The sequence below is a fragment of the Pholcus phalangioides genome, unplaced genomic scaffold, assembly GCF_987345545.1.
Source record: "Pholcus phalangioides strain wild (caught in Gottingen) unplaced genomic scaffold, Ppha-v1.0 ptg000042l_1, whole genome shotgun sequence".
Taxonomy (NCBI): domain Eukaryota; kingdom Metazoa; phylum Arthropoda; class Arachnida; order Araneae; family Pholcidae; genus Pholcus; species Pholcus phalangioides.
Genome location: NW_028301628.1, coordinates 6,839,742 through 6,858,555, shown reverse-complemented (window position 1 = coordinate 6,858,555; position 18,814 = coordinate 6,839,742). Strand labels below are relative to the sequence as shown.

The following is an 18,814-nucleotide window of genomic DNA, read 5'->3' as shown; positions in this document are numbered from 1 at the left end:
AATTATTTTCTCTTACGTCCTACATACATCTTAAGAAAAATATGAGAATATTAAAGAATCAAAATATAATTGTGTTTGTACAGACTCCATGTATCATTCTTTCAGTACATTTAAAAGGGATAATAATGAACAAATGAAGGTCCAAATAAGATAATTTATGAAGCGAGAGCATAAATATGATCATTATCATATCTGAAACCCCTCTATTACATGATCATATCTGGGCCCCCCGGGCCCAAATATGATCATGTATATACTACTGATGTAAGACGACCCGGTTGGAGCCAAATCTATTTTTTTTTAATCGCCAACGTTTGATACATGTCTATATATAGCAGCTATATTGTAAATGTATTAGCTCCATGTGACGAGAAAAAGAAATAGTGAAATTTGAGGGAAAAGACTATAAAAATAATTATATAGTTTTTTCCGCCAAATTCTGGAGAAAATAAGTGATTTTCGCATCGTGACTCCGGTTTGATGGGTTGCCATAACTAACGAGGAATAATTATCATGGAAAAAAATTCCACCTTAACGATGATTGCGAATCATGTCTTTTGTTATCATACTTTGGCCAGGGGTCACCGAGCCACTTCGCGAACTGGCCGGCACCGTCGTGAATTGACCTATTTCGAGCTTTGGTAGTAACATATCCGCAATCAACTCTCCAGTTTTCGAATTTTCGGAAAACCGACATTCTGATCGAAGTACATTACTGATCGTGCTTGTATGTGTGTGTTGAGGATTCACCAACCTGCGTTTGACAACCAATGAAAGTTCAGTGATTGTAGGGCTTCCTATCATCCAAATCTCACAACTAAATGGTTTTGTCCAATGTTGTAATTACATTTTTAGAGGGCTGTCGCGCGCGCGTGACAATAATGAAAAACCAGGGTTATTATTATTATTATTATTATTTTCGTTTAACGTTTTTAAGATTTTCAATTTAAATAAGGGGGGATCTACAATGTAAATTCTAATTTATTAGTTGTTTGCTTTACTTTTGACTGGTTCCTGCGTACAGAGATAATAAGTAGCTCAGCTAAAAATAAATAGTTAAGGCGTGCTTTAGGCTTGAAAAATCTTTCGCGACACCCCAAGCTCATTTACGCGTACCCCCACCCCTAGGAAATCACGACCCACAGTTCGGAAACCACTGTCATAAAATTTTAATGAACCTTGCTTTATGACAGGGGGGGGGGGATAACCTCCGGCCCGATGCCAACATGTTCAATCCGGTCTGCGAAAGGTTTTCGGTAGAAAATTAAGAGTATCTAATATAAGACATCCTAAAACTAAAATGAAAGTACGTTTCCATTTAACTCAATACGTTTAACATACTGAACTCTAAATGGAAACTTGAGGCCTCCGCAGTCCGCTTGTGACGTCAGTAAGTAATCCATTTTCCCTCAGAATGTTCAGAAGAAAAAAATTCCCTGCTCGTGCTACTATTATGGTTGTGAGGAAAATAAATAATCGGGCTCAGAATTGGCGATTTCTATGCCCCACATCCAATCACTATGCAGTATTTGTGAGCCAATCAGGAAGATTCTACGCCAAAATAAGAAGAAACGAAATAGGATGCTGCGTTTCAAAATGTGACGAACTTGCTAGGTAATCTGAATGACGTTTATGGCAAACATTGCAGAGGCCTTCCTTGGTCTCCTAGAGATAGAAGGCCTTCGCACTCTGCTTGTGACGTCAAGTAAGAAGTCCATTTTCCCTCAGAATATTTAGGGAAAAAAATTCCTTGCTCATGCCAGTATCATCGTTGCGAGAAAAATAAATGATCGGGCTCAGAATTGGCGATTTCTATGCCCCACATCCAATCACTATGCGGTATTTGTGAGTCAATCGGATATATTCTACGCCAAAATAAGAAGAAACGAAATAGGTTGCTGTGTTTCAAAATGTGGCAAACTTGCTAGGTAGTCTGAATGACGTTTATGGCAAACACTGCAGAATCCTTCTATCTCTAGGTGGTGATGGTTAGGCACGCTGACCGAAGGCAGTAGGGATCCACGATTTCACAGCACGTGTGTGGAAGAAAGCGAAAAACCATCAACTAAGTTGTGATAACGTGAAAATAAACAAACAAAGCACAAAAAAATTTTGCTCGTAATGCGAATCATCGCTCGTTAACCGAGTCAACATTTGTTCAAAACTTTTGCTCGTTATGCGAATTGCTCGTTATCCGAAGTTCCACTGTATGTATATATATTTTCTTCGGCTAAATTTACGTATAATTCCTCTGATGAAACGCATTCCTTACTGAAATATGTCTTTTTTTTCTCCCCCTACGAAAATAATTTTTAGAAGTTTAGAAATCTGATGAATTATTTATCATGCATATTGAATAGAAATTTCATCAAAATATTCAAAAATTAATAAATGACCTCTTAATTATTTTCCATGATATAGAAATTCACCTTGTGTAATATAATCAGTACAAATTACCATAGATTCTTTCATCTTTTTTGTGTATAAGGTTCTTTTTTTATATATATATTGAATAATACCTTATATCTTTCGTTAATATATTTCTGAAATTTAATTTAATCAGATTCCTTTGATTGATTAAAAATTTCTCGAATTCCTCACTTTTTTTTTTTCAAATTTAGGGTGAGAGAACCGGATGATGGGTTTTTTGAGAGATTCACAGCTTTGTCTTGGCAAAGAGAAAACAGAAGATTACAGGCATCAAGAGAGGTGAGAAATTTTAAAACATTTTTAATTTATTAAAACTTTTAGGGGTTGCGTTCTACTTGTTAATATATTGCGTGTTAAAAGCGATATAAAAAAATGGTGTATTTGTTGATTATATTTGTACAATGAGTGTTTAAAAATGCATACAATAAATGATATTTAAATGTGAGATCCTTTAAAACTTGTATAAAATTTATATGTTACGGTAAATGTGATAGATGCGGTTATTATGCGTACTTACCAAGCATTCTTTGGTAAGTTTGATACATAAATAATTCTAAATTTATCACTTTTACCGTTGGTTATGCATAATCCTAGTACCCTATCGGTGTTGGTAAATTTCATAAATTTTTACATAAATTAATCATTTTTACCGGCGATTATGCATAGTATCCAAGAGCCGCGTCGATGGTGGACATGATGAATCGCACTATATGACATACTATGCGTAATAATTCAATGCACATGTAGTGTATCATTGTATCGGGGGTACGATCGTAAAAAATTTGTTATCATTGTATCGAGATCCGTCTATATTCATCACATGAATTGCACTCATTTGGATTTACCAATTACACTAGGGTATTATGCATAATCGCAGAGATAAAGGCGATATATTTCAAGTACTTATCAAGTTTACCAACAACACTTTCAGGAGACAGTGATATAATTTTGTTTTCATAGTTTTCAAACGACTATTGATAATTATTTTTTAAGATTTCACGGAGTTTCAAGGGACCTCTTTTATACAACTATTTTTCATAGAGTTTGCAAGAGACTCTTTGAAAATTATTTTCACGTAATTGTTTTCTATCGGTTTTCAAGGGACATTCACATAACCAAATTTAGTCAGTTTTCAAGGGACATTCAGTTGGCACTCTGCAGTAATTAACTGCTTTGTGCCGTGGAATTTTTCTAATAATTTATTTACACCACTCTTCCATAAAATATACCAGAACATCACAGGATACAATTTTGCTTAAAAAAAACAACTTCACACACATGATTTTTTCGGAGTATTTGAATGCAAATACGTGCTTCAAAGCAAAAAGGATAAACGCGGAAGGTATAAAGATTTATTTACTTATATTCGAACCCACAAGAGGTTTGTAATCCTTCAAACTCACGGCGAGGAAAATTCTATTCAATATCCACACCAATGGGATATAGTTTGGAAATAAGTTACAAGTACATACGGATACGTGTCTCTATTTCTATAAATATATACAGCGAAGAATGTGTCGTCGTCGCTTCGGCCGAAAGTACAGTACCGACCCAGAAAAAAGCCGAGATAATCCCATTACAGAAGCCCTCAAAGGACGGTTTTTCTTATTTCTGTTTTTCTGGAATCCGTCGGATTAAGGAGGATGAGAAGTGATTCCATTTACTGTCCACAAAAAAAAAACCTACCTCTTTCTTACATGTATGTTTATGCTGCCTCTCGTGACCCTAAAATATTACTTTTCCTTTCATCTTTTTCTCATCTTCTTACGATTTTTTTTTTAGTTATTTATTTATTGTTATTATTTGGCACGCCATCTTGATTCTTGCTTACTTACTTCCGTTTTCTTTGTTATTCCGTGAGGAATACACAAGAAGTATATTAGTCCCAGTGATCCGATTGTTCCAGAAAATCTGTTTTAGTTACTTTTAGGACCGAAATGCCTTCGAGCAAATATTGTTTCCTCGTCTCCACTGTTAATGGAAGAGCCGTGGTTTCCCAGTGGTGGAATATACACGTACTATAGTATTACCGAGGATGAGGAATGCATATTGCTATTGCCAGGTCAGCATTCCTCAGAGATAAAAGAATGATCCTTTTCTTGGGTACCACTTCTACCTTAGTAAAGATGGACGATAGCTATTATAGAAAAGACTACAGCTATGGGGGGAAATAGAGTACCGTAAACGCTGGCTACTTTGGCCTGGGTAGTTACTTTGTCCCAATAACGTAAAAATGATTGAAACAGACGTGCTACAAGCTGATTGCTTCAGGTTTATATAGTAAATGGCGATTCCGCCAGGCCGCATCATTAGTTAGGCACAAGCCCACATTCAATAAAGTTCTAATAATCACCGCTAAGTTGCGGCAATGCCGTTTTCGTAACCATGTTAAATACACGTGTTTTGTGGTTGGCAAACTTTCATTTCTGCATGGAATCCCGAAGATGTTTTAGTTTAGGTAAATACCGAATTTCAAAGCCAATGTCATCCTGATTGAGAATACGTAGTAAAATGCTTCTGTTGAACGATAAAGGTCTTTTGATGTGAAATGCATAGATCAAAAATAGTACTGGTAAGTACAAGAAAACGGGTTCCTTTGTCCCAAAAAAAGGGGGGGAGCAAAGTAAAAGAAAATGTTTAAGCTGTTTAAGCCAACATCGGGAACTGGTAGTGGTGAAATTAAGAACAAGTCTGTTGGGGGAAAATGAGCCATTGAAATCAACTCCGCCAAGAAACTGTTGAGACCCAATCTGTGAAGGACACTTTGGAAGAAGGATATATTGTAGTAGTTGCGTGGATGGAAAAAATATTTTCCGGGACTAGTTACGATTGTAGTAAAAGAAAGGCACAATTGTGGATTCCATGAAGAAAGGCTAAAATTCCACAGAAAAAAGGCTTGGAAATGGCCAACAGAAAAAAGTCAACTTTTCTACAAATTGTCTAACACCGCAGAAGAGCCTTCAAATTTATTGAAAAAAAAGAGACCTTTTTCCCGCGAATAATGTTTAGCCAACAATTGAAAAAGTTGTTTTTGAACATATAAATTACTGGAAAAGACTATACTTGGGTACCATACCTATGTAAGACTTCTAATAATACTGAAATAATCGAGTAGTAAGTCACTCGTAAGGAAGCAGTCAACACCACTGTATGAAAGTTTGATTTTTATGTATTCTAGATGCATATAGATTTGTTAGAAGAAGCTTGCTAAATGCTCAGAACCAATTTGGAACAGTTGAAATGTGATTCAATCAGTTGTCGTTTGAATATTACATGAAAAACACCCATGCTCACTTGAATATAATTAAAACTTGAGCAGAATCGCATATTCCCCTTTCCTTGTGGGTTCCACACGTTATTTCGATACTTTTTCTAATTGGAAGTAAGGCTCTAGGATATCAACGATTCACCAGTAGAAAGCAGGAAAGGGAATTATGCAATCACCTCGTATACACCTGCGAAACGTCGTGAATCAATGCCTCCCATAATCCAGCTAGCCAGCCGATGTAGCTTCGGGAATGACGAAATTCTCCTAATTGTCCAAGAGAATAAATTAAGATGTAGGATACTTATGGATCAGGAATGTGCGCCTAAAATGAGCTAAAACACCTGTGTTTCTGAACATTGGCTGACTAGGACCAGGACTCCATGCGACGCGAACATGACATCAATTTGTCGCATTGTACGGCCTACACGTCTATAACTTGTGACATCCAACGAACGCGGACGGACCGCCACCAATGGAACTTTGATTATGGAGTCCATACGTGTGCCAAAGACGCTATAATAACAATTTAGATTTCGATTCTTAGATCACGATTCCTCATAATTATTCCGTTGATTTATACTCCTGTAATTGGACTTGTTATTCTGTATACAAATTTATATAGATACTAGCTATAACAGCCGGCACTACCCGGGTTTTCTATAATGAGGCTTTTTGGATCACGTGATATCTCCCTCTTTCTTTGAGGGACATGCAAACCCTGTCTAAGTTAACCAATATGGCGACTTCCTGCGCGACTCATGAAATAAACAAATCTAGATTTAAAGTAACGTAGAAATGAAAATATATTTTTTTCTTTTTTCAAGGGGTGCTAACTATTTCGATCCCCCCCCCCTGAACTTCAAGTTATCCATCTGCCTGCGTTTCAGCTTCCAAAAATGCTTAATTTAAGTTGTGGAATTTCTTCGATGTACTTTATGAGCCCATAATTAATTTCAAAACATCCTAAACTATATGAATTTACGCGGTTGAATATTAAAAGACACAAAACGGAGACATTAATTTTCATTCTTGAGAAGATATAAATAAACGTTTGAAATCAATGTGTGTTATTGCAAGAATATCCAACTCAAAAGTAGGTCCGGCTAATTACTTCATATTTAATCTCTCCTGGGCTTTGTATATCTCTAAGCGAACTCAATATTTCAAAAATCGAGAATTCAATACAATTTTTAAAATTATTGATGGGGCGGAAAATCCCACTAATTTCCGCATTTCTACAGTAAAATCGGCAGTTTTAACACTGATTTCTATGAGGATCGCCCTTTTCCTGACTCTCAAAGCGATGCTGATGATGATTATGACGTCTATTCAAAAAGCCTCATTACTGAGAGTATTGAAAATGTGGCCAACCATTATAAAGGCATAAATATTATACATTTACTGACAGCGTTGAAGAAATGACAAACCATTGTAAAAGCATATACACGTCTTAAACGCATTGCTAGGGAACCACGGTAACCAAAGTAAACGTTCGGAAAGTGATTGTTGAGACTCAAAAACCATTGTTGCCCGACAGTTTTTTGCCCATCTGGGGCATTTGCCCTGCTCTGACGAAATTTTAAAGTAGCCTATCGTTCAAGTCGGGTCCCATTTGTATAATGCAAAATTTGGCGACGATCGATCTAAAATTGTAGATTTGTATAGAGAACATACACACACACACACAGAGACAGACAGACACACACACACACAGAAAATCAATTACATATATATAGATATATGCATATACTCATTAATAAAATTCCGGATGCACCCATCTTCCGGGAACGCTTCGATATCTCCTTGAGATGGGAAGCGGGGTGTGTCTGGTCCTTCAATGTCCAATGTATACAGCTGCGTTTTAGCTGAAGCTTTAATATCTGATAGGTTAGAATACAAATGAATACTGATTAAAGATTAATTTCTAAAATATAAATATTTTAAGATTTATAGCTGGCATTATACTAATGTACGAAATTTTCATAGCCGGATTATACGCAGGAAATACGGTAGGCAATGAGAGAGATAATACGTCACATAATATATATATATTTCGTTCCCCAGATAATTCTCTCAAGAACTTGACATAATATATAATTATTTCCCATTTTAACTTCAACTTACAGACAACCGGATGATAAATTAAATTATTGCTATCTCTCTCTCTCCAGTGTAAATACTATACTGAAATAATTTACCTAAACCAGTTTCAGAAATTGAAACTAACATTTCAGTGATATTCATATTTACTCTTTAATATGGCAGAAATAATTTAATTCAATTATCCTGACAAAATATTTTAATGAAGTATCAACTGTTGCATGTATCTGTTGGGGGGGGGGGGTCGTTTTCTCCTTTGAATGGTGATTATAATACAATATTTTAATAATAGTAATAAAAATAATCAAATAAATTTGTAGTAGGACTTGACTACGCGATGTAATTAAATATATTCCATGTGTTAGTAGGTGCTCTCGAGCTTCGTATGCGTCACAATTAGAAGCCGGATGCTAATTGAGTTAATGAATAGAGAGCTTGATTATCATTCTGTTCAGTTCTATAATTCATTACATCGGATTCAAGGAGTATTTTCGAACAAGGATCATCATTGATATCTGGTTTCGCAACGTTCGGTATCATTAGATATGCATTCAAGTTGATTAAGTTCTAATATACACATTTTCGCGTTGAAATAAATTTGATTTCTTCATCAGCCATCGAAAGGCTATTAGTAATGAGCACTCGAGTGCGGAATTTATACTAGTTTTACAGCTAGGCTAGAGGGTATATAATTGCATTTATCGTATCCCGCATGAGAATTTACTATAAAAGTGGTGATAGTGTCAAAAAATGTTGTTAATAGAGGTGTTTTACTGTAAAATGTATGATCTCTCTCTCTCTCATTTTCACAATTTTTAACCCTCTATAATCCGGTGCACGGGCTGTTTCAACATTATTGACCGAAAGGAACAACACAAAATAAATAAATTGAAGTAACACCTTACTGAACGGGAAAACATAATTTTTCTGGATGAACAGGATAAATTACGAATATTTATTTTAATGATTATTTCTTTAGTGCCGACAATTATAAGATAGATATCTACGAAGTAGGATATTCCGCATACTTAAAAGAAACAAATACATTGCTCATGAATTCTGTGCTCAGATGGCAAAATATGTAATAAGTCCCTTTTCAAAATTTCAAAATGGCAAACTTGTGAATAATATTCTGCCAAAATGCAATACTATGGTTTTTTGAGTTATTACAATTTGCCCTCGTTGTTTGCTCATGAACTGAAAGGAGAAAGACGAAATTTTTGCCACTTTCCAAAATTTTGACGATCGAGACTCCGCAATGCGAACAACTCCATTTTTTGGGAAAAATGACTTATTGCATTTTGTCATCTGAGCACGGAATTATTCTAGTAAATTAAATGCAAGAAATTCCATAAGTAAAGCTATTCAAATTCAACATTTTCAAAGATTTTTCGAAATTTTCAACGTAACCCACTTAAAATACCACGCTTGATGGCCTTTCATTATTTGGAATATTCTATACTTTTATTTATATAAACGAATAATAATAATAATTCAGCATATCCTTTCAATCATAAACTCCATTTTGTATTATGGTTATCCAGCAGTTTTACAAACATAAATATATTGATGCCCCCCCCCCCCATTTGAAACATCGAAGGCAAATTTTTCCTTGAAAAGTGGCAAAAAACATGAGTTTTCACCATCGAAAAATAACTCGATGGATTTCGATCGAAATGTTACGGGATAAATTTCTTTTAGTTTCGTAGAGAAAAGCGCAAAATTTACTAATTGACATTTTTTAGATTCAGGGCAACATGCGAATATTAATTTTTGTATTTCCCCCGACAATGATTTTGGAGGGGAGGAAGTTCAACTATTGCAGATAAATTCCGTTATTTTCTTTTTACTGATCATTTATCCTATTTTTAATGAAGTTTAAAATGAACCATAAAATTTGTTACTTTCGGTCAGTTACAATGAAACAGCCAGTATATTTGAATATACATAGTTAATCCGGGGCTCAAGGGAACTGCAATTTACAAAAATGTATCCGTATCCTACTGTATTATCAAATTCATCACAATATAGGATCAGTATACTTTCACAAAAAATAAAAAATAAAAACTTTCTCAATGATTAGAAAAATGCATTGAACGCTATTATTTTTTATTATGCTTGTATTAAACGTAAACGATCATGAAAACTATTCCATTTGTAGTGTTATAATTTTATATAGGGATAATTGAGATGAAATGGAAATGGGTTTTTCTTCACTTCTGGAAATTTGACTGATATTCTAGTCCCAAAACTCATTTTTTTTAATGTGCAAATTTGTATGTAATTAAGTCATGCTTCTGTGTTTGAAATTGTCTTGAGATTTGAAACAAAACAGTAAATTTTAAGAAAAGAAAATAATCTTCTCCTTTGTCGTTACCCTTCACTCACCGCGCTTAAATGTGAACGGGAGAAATCTATTACAATTGACACGTTTAAAAAGAAGTACGATAAACATATTAGGATAAATCGAGAAGCTATCCATTACTTAGATAAAGACAACCATGATCTCTTTTTATATGGGCAGTGTAGTGTATTATTTATTAACTATATTTATTAACTATATTTATTAACTATATTTATTAACTATATTTATTAACTATATTTATTAACTATATTTATTAACTATTAGTTTCTGTTGTTGTTTTTTCTTTTTCGTGCTTATGTTTTTACATGCCATATTTTAGAAATATTTGGCATCTATTCTTTTCTATGGGCATTTTTTTTCAACCACTTCACTGGGTGATTTGCTTGTTGTGGTGTTTGCGTTTGTATTTGTGTTTAACAGTTCATTTCTGAAATTTCTTGTTACTGGCGCTTACATGAATGACTGAATGAATTCATTGGCGCTTACATAAGGTAGGTATTCATTGCGATGTTGACATTGTGGATAAAGCAATATTATTGAAGTTGTATCACTTCAGTCACGAATCACCGGCAGAAGATTTACGAACGTTTCGGGTCGCAGAAAAGATTGAAAAAAAATGTTGGGATCCAATCACTCTTGCCGGAAATTCGTGAAGCACCTTCTATAAAAGAAAAAAAATTATCTAATTTTTTCCTTTACTTTAAAAAACACTCCCTTCGTGAGAATAGCGTATACAAACCGCATTCAACTTTACAGTTTCTTCAATTTTCACGATTTTTTTTAACAATTTATGAATTTATGAGACACCCAATAAAAATTATAGTAATAAGAACCCTTAGAACATCGAGAAATCACGCACTTCCTGCTGAGGTTTTCAAAACACGTTCCCTCAGAAATTAATTATATTAATTGCGATGAAATTCAAGAGCCATTATAATCCAAGTTGCGCAAGTGTGAACGGAACAAAATTAAGGGAAGACCGGAAATATTTTTCCAAAAAAGAGATGATTATGTATTCTTTAAACCTTCACGGAGGCAAAGATTCCGGAGCGAAAACTCCCGCCCCCCTTCTATGAGGAAAAAGTTCATACTTTGTTCGTTTTCTCCCGTAGCGTGAGGAACAGGGGAATTACTTCTAAGATAATTTCGTTTTCTCCCATAAGAAAACATCGGAAGCGAGCACTCAAAGTATTTAGCACAGATCATAAACGTAATTTTTCCCACCACCTCAAAAATAAACTCTCATATTAAGAACTTTAAGGAGCTGGGGGTTTGGGAGATTTCTCTGGATACGTTAGTTTGTATAATTGGGAAAGTTAGCTGGCATTTCGTTGTTTGAACGAATTCGTTCATGGAAAACAATGCTAATTTTATCGCTAGTTGTTGAGATTTTTAAGCTATGAATGCATTGAGAGTACTCGTATTTATGGGAGCGTGAAACATCGAGTTTCAAGTAACTTACTCGTTTGTTTTATTTTAATCCATATGCTAAAAGGGTGAGCCGAAATGATCGCCTCTCGGCAAATGACAATAGCCTTTTCATGAAGACGAGTACGCAATTCACATAAACATATTCGACGAAAAAAGGTTTGGAATTCCCCAGTATGTTATTACACTATGAAGACTTTTCCAAATTGTTTGCATATTATAGGGGGTGATCATATCCCCTACTAACGGCTGAATTTTCCTTGCCAGTCACTTGTCACATGGACGGTTGTCTTCTGTCCAATTGCTCTCGAAGATAATTCTCTGCAACCGTTGACTTTATAGAAACATACCTCCAATTACAAAAAGTTCTCAAATGACGTGTAGTCACTAAAGGTTCACAACGCGTACACGCACATTCCAACATGTACCAATCGGTAGAAGCTCTACAGATGAATATGGACGAAGTGCATGCATGTTTTAGTGATTGTAGTTAATCCAATATCAGAAGCAAAAAAATGATAAAGAAAACAATGTTTCCATAAATATTAAATTTAAAAGTACGAAATTCTTTCAAATGTCTTTTCAGAGCAGGATTTACATCTCAATAATTGAAAATTTTAGCGCACGGGTTTAGCTGCACAGAGATTTAATTTCTTTATTATTTTATGTATACGACCCCTCAATCAAATTATAAGATTTTAAAGTGACTGCAGATAGATAGAACCGCTCACACAACCCCGGATTAATCCAAAGCAACTTACTTCCGTGTTTTATAACGGTTAGTTTAAAAATTAATTTGAAAACAACTATTTTTTTGAAGATTTTTACTATGTATGACGTATGAAAATGATTAAATATATAAATAGACATTTTTTTCCAACGAAAACGTAACAAACAACCCCTTTCCATTCGTTAAAATCTCATTATTGATGAATGCAATTTTCATGCGTGGATTATAAATGCCACTACGGTCTGCCTATACCATATTTTCCCAAACTTTTTGTTGCATCGCCCATTTCATTAGAATTTTTTTTCTCTCATCGCCCCCCCCCCAATTCAAGTGAACCCATAGGATCCTATGTTAAATCCGTAGCTTCTATCGCCCTCCCCCTGGACCATTCCATCGCCCACCAGGGGGTGATATTCCCCACTTTGGGAAAGTGGTCTATACGATTAATATTTTCTCAAAATAGTTAATTTCGTATTTACGGATAGGAAATTGTGCAATATTATTTACGTACACTGGTGTGCAAAAATTAAGGACGAAGTCGATTTAGTCCGACTAGCGAGTCTGGATGTATACACATCTGGAGAGAGCGGAAGAACACGCAATAACCCCCCTCCTCCAACATAATCGGAAAAAAACCAGTTTGGAGGTGGTATCATGCTTGGTACCCGTACATCTTCCAAGGCAGTTCAGTCACTACTACTTTACCGCACACCAACTCCGGTCACATATCGCCATACGGCGATTTCCAACCAGTGGAGTTGGGTGGGAAATGAAGGCTCCATCCATCAGTGGTCGCCCTAGTTTCGGTAGGTAAAGAACTTGCTTCTAACGTTCCATACCCAGATTAGAACCCATGGACCTTGATGGTAACCTTCATAGTAGAAGACGAGCATCTTTTCCACTGCGCTACTCGGGCATAGTAGTTCAGTCACTGGCGCCCGCTATTGTGCTGAGATTCCTCCTTCCTCACGTGCGGCTTTTTGTCGTTTTAGAGGTCTATGGGTTCTCAGTTCCTCTTCATGGACGACAACGTTACAGCTCATCGTACAGTGGCTGTCGCAGAGGTGTTGGAGAGTGGAGATATTCAACACATCAATTAACCGGCAAATGTCCCCGGATCTAAATCCAATCGAACACGTGTGGGACATTCTGGTAGCACGTCACCCAGCCGCCAGCGACGATTCCGGAGCTGCAATTGACACTACAACAGGAATGAGAATTAGTGCCTCAACAGCTCGTTAACACCCTTGTATTCAACATGGGCAGACGATGTCGATCCTGCATAGCAGTCGGGGGGTGATCATATCCTCTACTAAAGGCTGGATTTTCTTTGCCAGTAACTTGTCACGTGGACGTGTCGGTCTTCGGTCCAATTGCGCTCGAAGCTAATTTTCCAATAAAGTTCTTTCTAACCGTTTGGATTTATTTTTTGGGAAGTTTTGTTTAATTTCCCCAATGCTCCTACGTCTTGGGAATCTTAGGGTATTATTTGTGTCGATTTCGAACGCTTTTGAACGACGTCACATCAGAAGAACCGTCTCGTCTTTCATTTTTGCACACCAGTGTATATTTTTAAAATTTTTACCCGGGAAAACTTCGGAATCGTCAGAACTAACTCTGATGGAATTTTCATCCAATCACTATGCAGCTTAAAAATAAACACCAAAATACATTTGAAAAATCGCCAAAAATGTATCTTACAGACTTATAGTAGATGTTCTCTCCAGAAGCAATTGGTGATGGCTGTCACACGCGCCAGCTTTCAATCTCTCGCTCTAGGCATTTTTCTTTTTTCCAAACTGGAAACAGCTCCTCGAGGGCTAAAAGTGGCACCACATTTACCGACTTTGCAGGCGCTTTTGCCATTGGTGCATTAAAAGGCTGTCGATATTTTATTCTTTACCTTCGGAGTTCAGTTGTGAAGTCATCGGACCAAAAATTCAGTTTCCAGTTGCTACTTTCACCTCGATCTCTTTCGTAAAATATTCTCTGAATTTACATTCAGCGAAAGAAGATGGGATGTTCTTGTTGTGGAGATGTTTCTTATCCTGCACATCGAAATTCAAGAAAAAGTACCAAAGGGTGAAGCATACATAGTTGTGGGAACTTCTCCAGAAGGTGACGGCTTCATTTCCTATCGCTAATTACGGGGGTTGGTTGAACAAAAATGTAACGTAACATGCAAGTTTTAACTACTTTGGACTTTTCTGCGTTCAAATTTCTATTCTACCAGGATCAAAAAGTATTTGTAATATACTGTATTTTTAAAAAAATTAAAGGTTTCCTGTAAGTGTCCTAATGTGGCCTTTATATCATCCACCGTTCGTCATAGAGGTATGGTTATAATTTATAAATGCTCAGAATGTGTTCAGGAATCATTCTGTACCAGTTTCGATAATGAAAATACAGTGCGTCATAAAACAAAAAAAAATCTTAATTTTTATATGGACACCGTGTCCTACAAGCCTCAATTATAAAGTTGTTTGTCCTGTCTTTCCTGAGGCCAACAAAAATATTCCACGTTTTCTAAGTGTAATATTCGCTGAGAAATTTGAGTTAGAATGTCTGAGAAAAGTTGGGAAAGTAAAGAGCATTAAATGAAGGAAAGGAACATTGTCCCTTAGTTTTTGCTGTTGCTTCCCAACTTCTCTCAAATTTTTGGAATTTAAATATCTCAGAATGTGGGGTTTTTATTCTTGGGCTCTGGAGCAGCAGAACAATGATTTTCTTCTTTTGGGGAGTCTTTTAAGATAGGGTGTCCATATAAAATTTAGATTTTTATTTATTTTACACTGTGAACTTTTCACCCTTGAAACTGGTAAAGAGTGATTCCTGAACACGTTTTGAGCATTTTTAAAACGAAACCATACTTCTACGCCAAAAGATTGAGATAAAGCCCGCATTAGGACTTGGACACCCTGTATAGCGCTGCCATGTGTTGAGCATATGCTGTGGTTTTCCACATTTATATGCTTTTTTCTCAAAAATTTGTTTTTTGTCAAATAAGGAACCTTTTTTTTTAACCATTGCATGTTTTTATGGCACTGTAGTGTTACATGTTATATCGAGAAGATATTTTTTTATTAAAATGATTTCAAGTAATGTATTGTGTGGCATAAAATAACTTTTGGTGATTGTTTGAAAAAAAGTTGTCTGTTGAAGTTAATATTTGAAGGGAAAAGCTCTCCTTTAAATTGTATAAAAACCATTCACAGAATTTGATAGAAGCAAATTAAATGCCTTAACATTTCTCAACCTATGGTCCGTGGACTAATTCTGGTCCTCGACGATAGCACACGTGGTCTGCAAGCAGACTTCATAATTTAATTCCAATTGAATGGTATAACATTCTTTCGGTGTAATTGATATTTGTAATGTCCTTATGGGTGGAAATAAGAAAGTAGATTTTCATACTTAGAGACCATATCTCATCGAGAAAATCGCGGAAAATTGGGATAACTTAATAAATTCTATATTAACGCTAACTGCAGCCAAAATAAGCGATAATTAAAATTAATTATTAAATTATTAAATCTGATACTTATTGATAAAATTGCTGAAGCTTTGGGAAATGAAAAAAAGAAAAAAAATGACAAGAGGAAGAATATTTTATCGAAGAAAGGAAAAAAAAATATATACACAGTCCAATACCGTTATAACGAACTCCAAGAGACCGGAGAAATCACTTCGTTATAACGACATTTCGTTACAAAAGAATTCCAGGGGTTTTCGAATTGATCCTATACATAAACTTATCTAGGACGTATTAGAAAAGTTCGTTAAAACGATATTTTCGCTATAACGGTATTCGTTAAAACGGGATTCGACTGTATGCGGAAAATTGGGATATCTGGAATACGAGATATCGCCAATTGTCGTGGGGGTGGTCGAGGGTCTCCCTTCGCCGGACGTGTTGGGGTGCTGTGGACAGCACCGGCGGGGGCCTTGTCGCGGATCGCGGGTGTCGGGACTGAGGGGGGGGGGTCGCGCCAGCGGTGCTGTCCTGGCTTTGTCGAGCGGTGATGTGCCCTGGGATTGGGGGTTTGGGTGTGGGGGTGTGGTTGTGCTGCTTGGGGGGGTTGGCGTGATGTTGGTCCGAACCGGGTAGCTTTCCCGGCCGTCTTGCCGGTTTGAGTTTTCTTCCGGCACGCCCACGATCTCACGATCAATGAGCTTATATCGCAAAAGTGACAGAGCCTGCGCGTGCTCGGTTCTATACTATACTATACTATATTATCGCCAATTGTCACCAAACGTGGCCATAAGTCCGTAAAATCGCCAATTGCTGCTAATATTCCTGAAAAGTTATCGATGGGTTTAAAATGAAGGGCTATTGAAAATCACAGTGAATTGAAATGCAGTTCACGGGAAAAATTATGAGCATGACAAATATATGGGATGGGTATTTATATATAGCCGCAGTTATCATAAATTAATATTTATGTTACGAAAATTATCTCCGTTCACACAAAGACACACACGCAATTTCAGTAAAGGTAATAAATTCAAATAAGCTCTGGTGAAAAAACGGACAACTTCGTGCAATGAAAGTTGGAAAGAGGCCAAAAACGCGGGAATTGAAACTAAAAAATCTAACTAAAAATCATTTTTATGTACATGCAATGAATATGTGGATCACTTAAGTGACCCGCAGTAAATATACAGATTACTTGAGTGATTTGCAATACAGTTCCAGAGCATTTAAATGACCCACGGTGCAGATTCTTATCACGCACACATTCCCTGACTTATTTTCAGATTACTTTAGTGACCCACGGCAAAGTTGCAGATCACTTATGTGGCCCATGATAAAGTTGTGGATCGTTTAAGTGGTCCGCGTCACTTAAGTGACTTACAGCATAGTTCCAGATCACCTAAGTCACCTGCGGCACATTTACAGGTCATTTATATAACCCACGGTGCAGTTTCACATCACGCACGCGTTCCCAGACACAATCCTAAATTACTCAAGTGACTCGCGGCAAAGTTGAAGGTCACTTATGTGGCCCGCGATAAAGTTGTAGATCGTTTAAGTGGCCCGCGGCAAAGTTCCAGTTCAGTTAAGTGAGTTACAGCATTACAGAACAGTTCCAGATCACCTAAGTCACCTGCGGCACATTTACAGGTCATTTATATGACCCACGGAGCAGTTTCACATCACGCACACAGTTCCAGATCACCTAAGTAACCTGCGGCACATTTACAGGTCATTTATATGACCCACGGTACAGTTTCACATCATGCACACATTCCCAGACACAATCCTAAATTACTTAAGTGACCCGCGATAAAGTTGTAGATCGTTTAAGTGGCCCGCGGCAAAGTTCCAGATCACCTAAGTCACCTACGGCACATTTACAAGTCATTTATATGACCCACGGTGCAGTTTCACATGACGCACACATTCCTAGACAGAATCCTAAATTACTTAAGTGACCCGCGGCAAAATTCCGGAGCACTTAAGTGACCTGCGGCGCATTTATAGATATCTTGAGTGACTCGCGATACGTGTTCAAACTAACGAAAAATGGCCCGCATTTCCAGATCTCTTGAGTGACTCGCGATACGTGTTCAAACCAACGAAATGGCCCGTATTTCCAGATCACTTGAGTGATTCGCGATGCGTGTTCAAACCAACGAAATGGCCCGCATTTCCAGATCACTTGAGTGACTCGCGATACGTGTTCAAACCAACGAAATGGCCCGCATTTCCAGATCTCTTGAGTGACTCGCGATACGTGTTCAAACCAACGAAATGGCCCGCATTTCCAGATCACTTGAGTGACTCGCGATACGTGTTCAAACCAACGAAATGGCCCGCATTTCCAGATCTCTTGAGTGACTCGCGATACGTGTTCAAACCAACGAAATGGCCCGCATTCTCCAAAGGGTTTTAAGCACCCTCGCGTTTTAAGCAGTCGCAATCTAATGTTGAACGAAATTTTTTCACCGTCGCACAGCAACGATCTTTACGAGTTTAAGAGCAGACACAGATCCGAAATATTCCAATATATATAGTGTACATTCCTCAAACAAAATGTCTGAGGTACAAAATCGGTAAACAACATGTTTGATGTGCTTGTCCTAAATTTCTCGGATTCTGTTTCAAGTCTGGCATCCGATCATAAAGTAATATGGTCAGCAAACACTTGAAAAATCGAAGCAGTGTTATTAATCTTCCCGATATTAAAAGATGCCAAAGAGAGTTCTCTATAAGTTTCTGGCTAGACGAGTCACAGACAGTCAATTGGATGGAGAGAGAGAGACACCCATTATTTTCAGCGGAAAGACTCTCTTATTACGACTTTGTCCCTATATCTCTCTTCAGCTATTAAATTTTAATACCCGATATATACAGCTTTCAAATACGTTTATTACCTCGTAATACTGTATTTTGAGTCCGATCCCGAGATGACCGACTTCCTGGCTTATTACAAGTGTCTTCAATTGGTTCATAGGAGAACAATCTCAACGTTATATAATTTTCCCATTT

The 18,814-nt window shown here is 36.8% G+C and overlaps 1 protein-coding gene across 1 annotated transcript in view; it reads left to right on the top strand.

Moving 5' to 3' along the window:
- LOC149064380 (BAI1-associated protein 3-like) overlaps window positions 1-18,814 on the top strand; it is a 462,395-nt gene that overhangs the window by 134,889 nt on the left and 308,692 nt on the right. Inside the window, exon 2 of the mRNA XM_089254699.1 lies at window positions 2,622-2,709. Within this exon, the coding sequence (XP_089110825.1) occupies window positions 2,622-2,709 (88 nt within the window). The remainder of the gene's footprint in view (window positions 1-2,621; window positions 2,710-18,814) is intronic.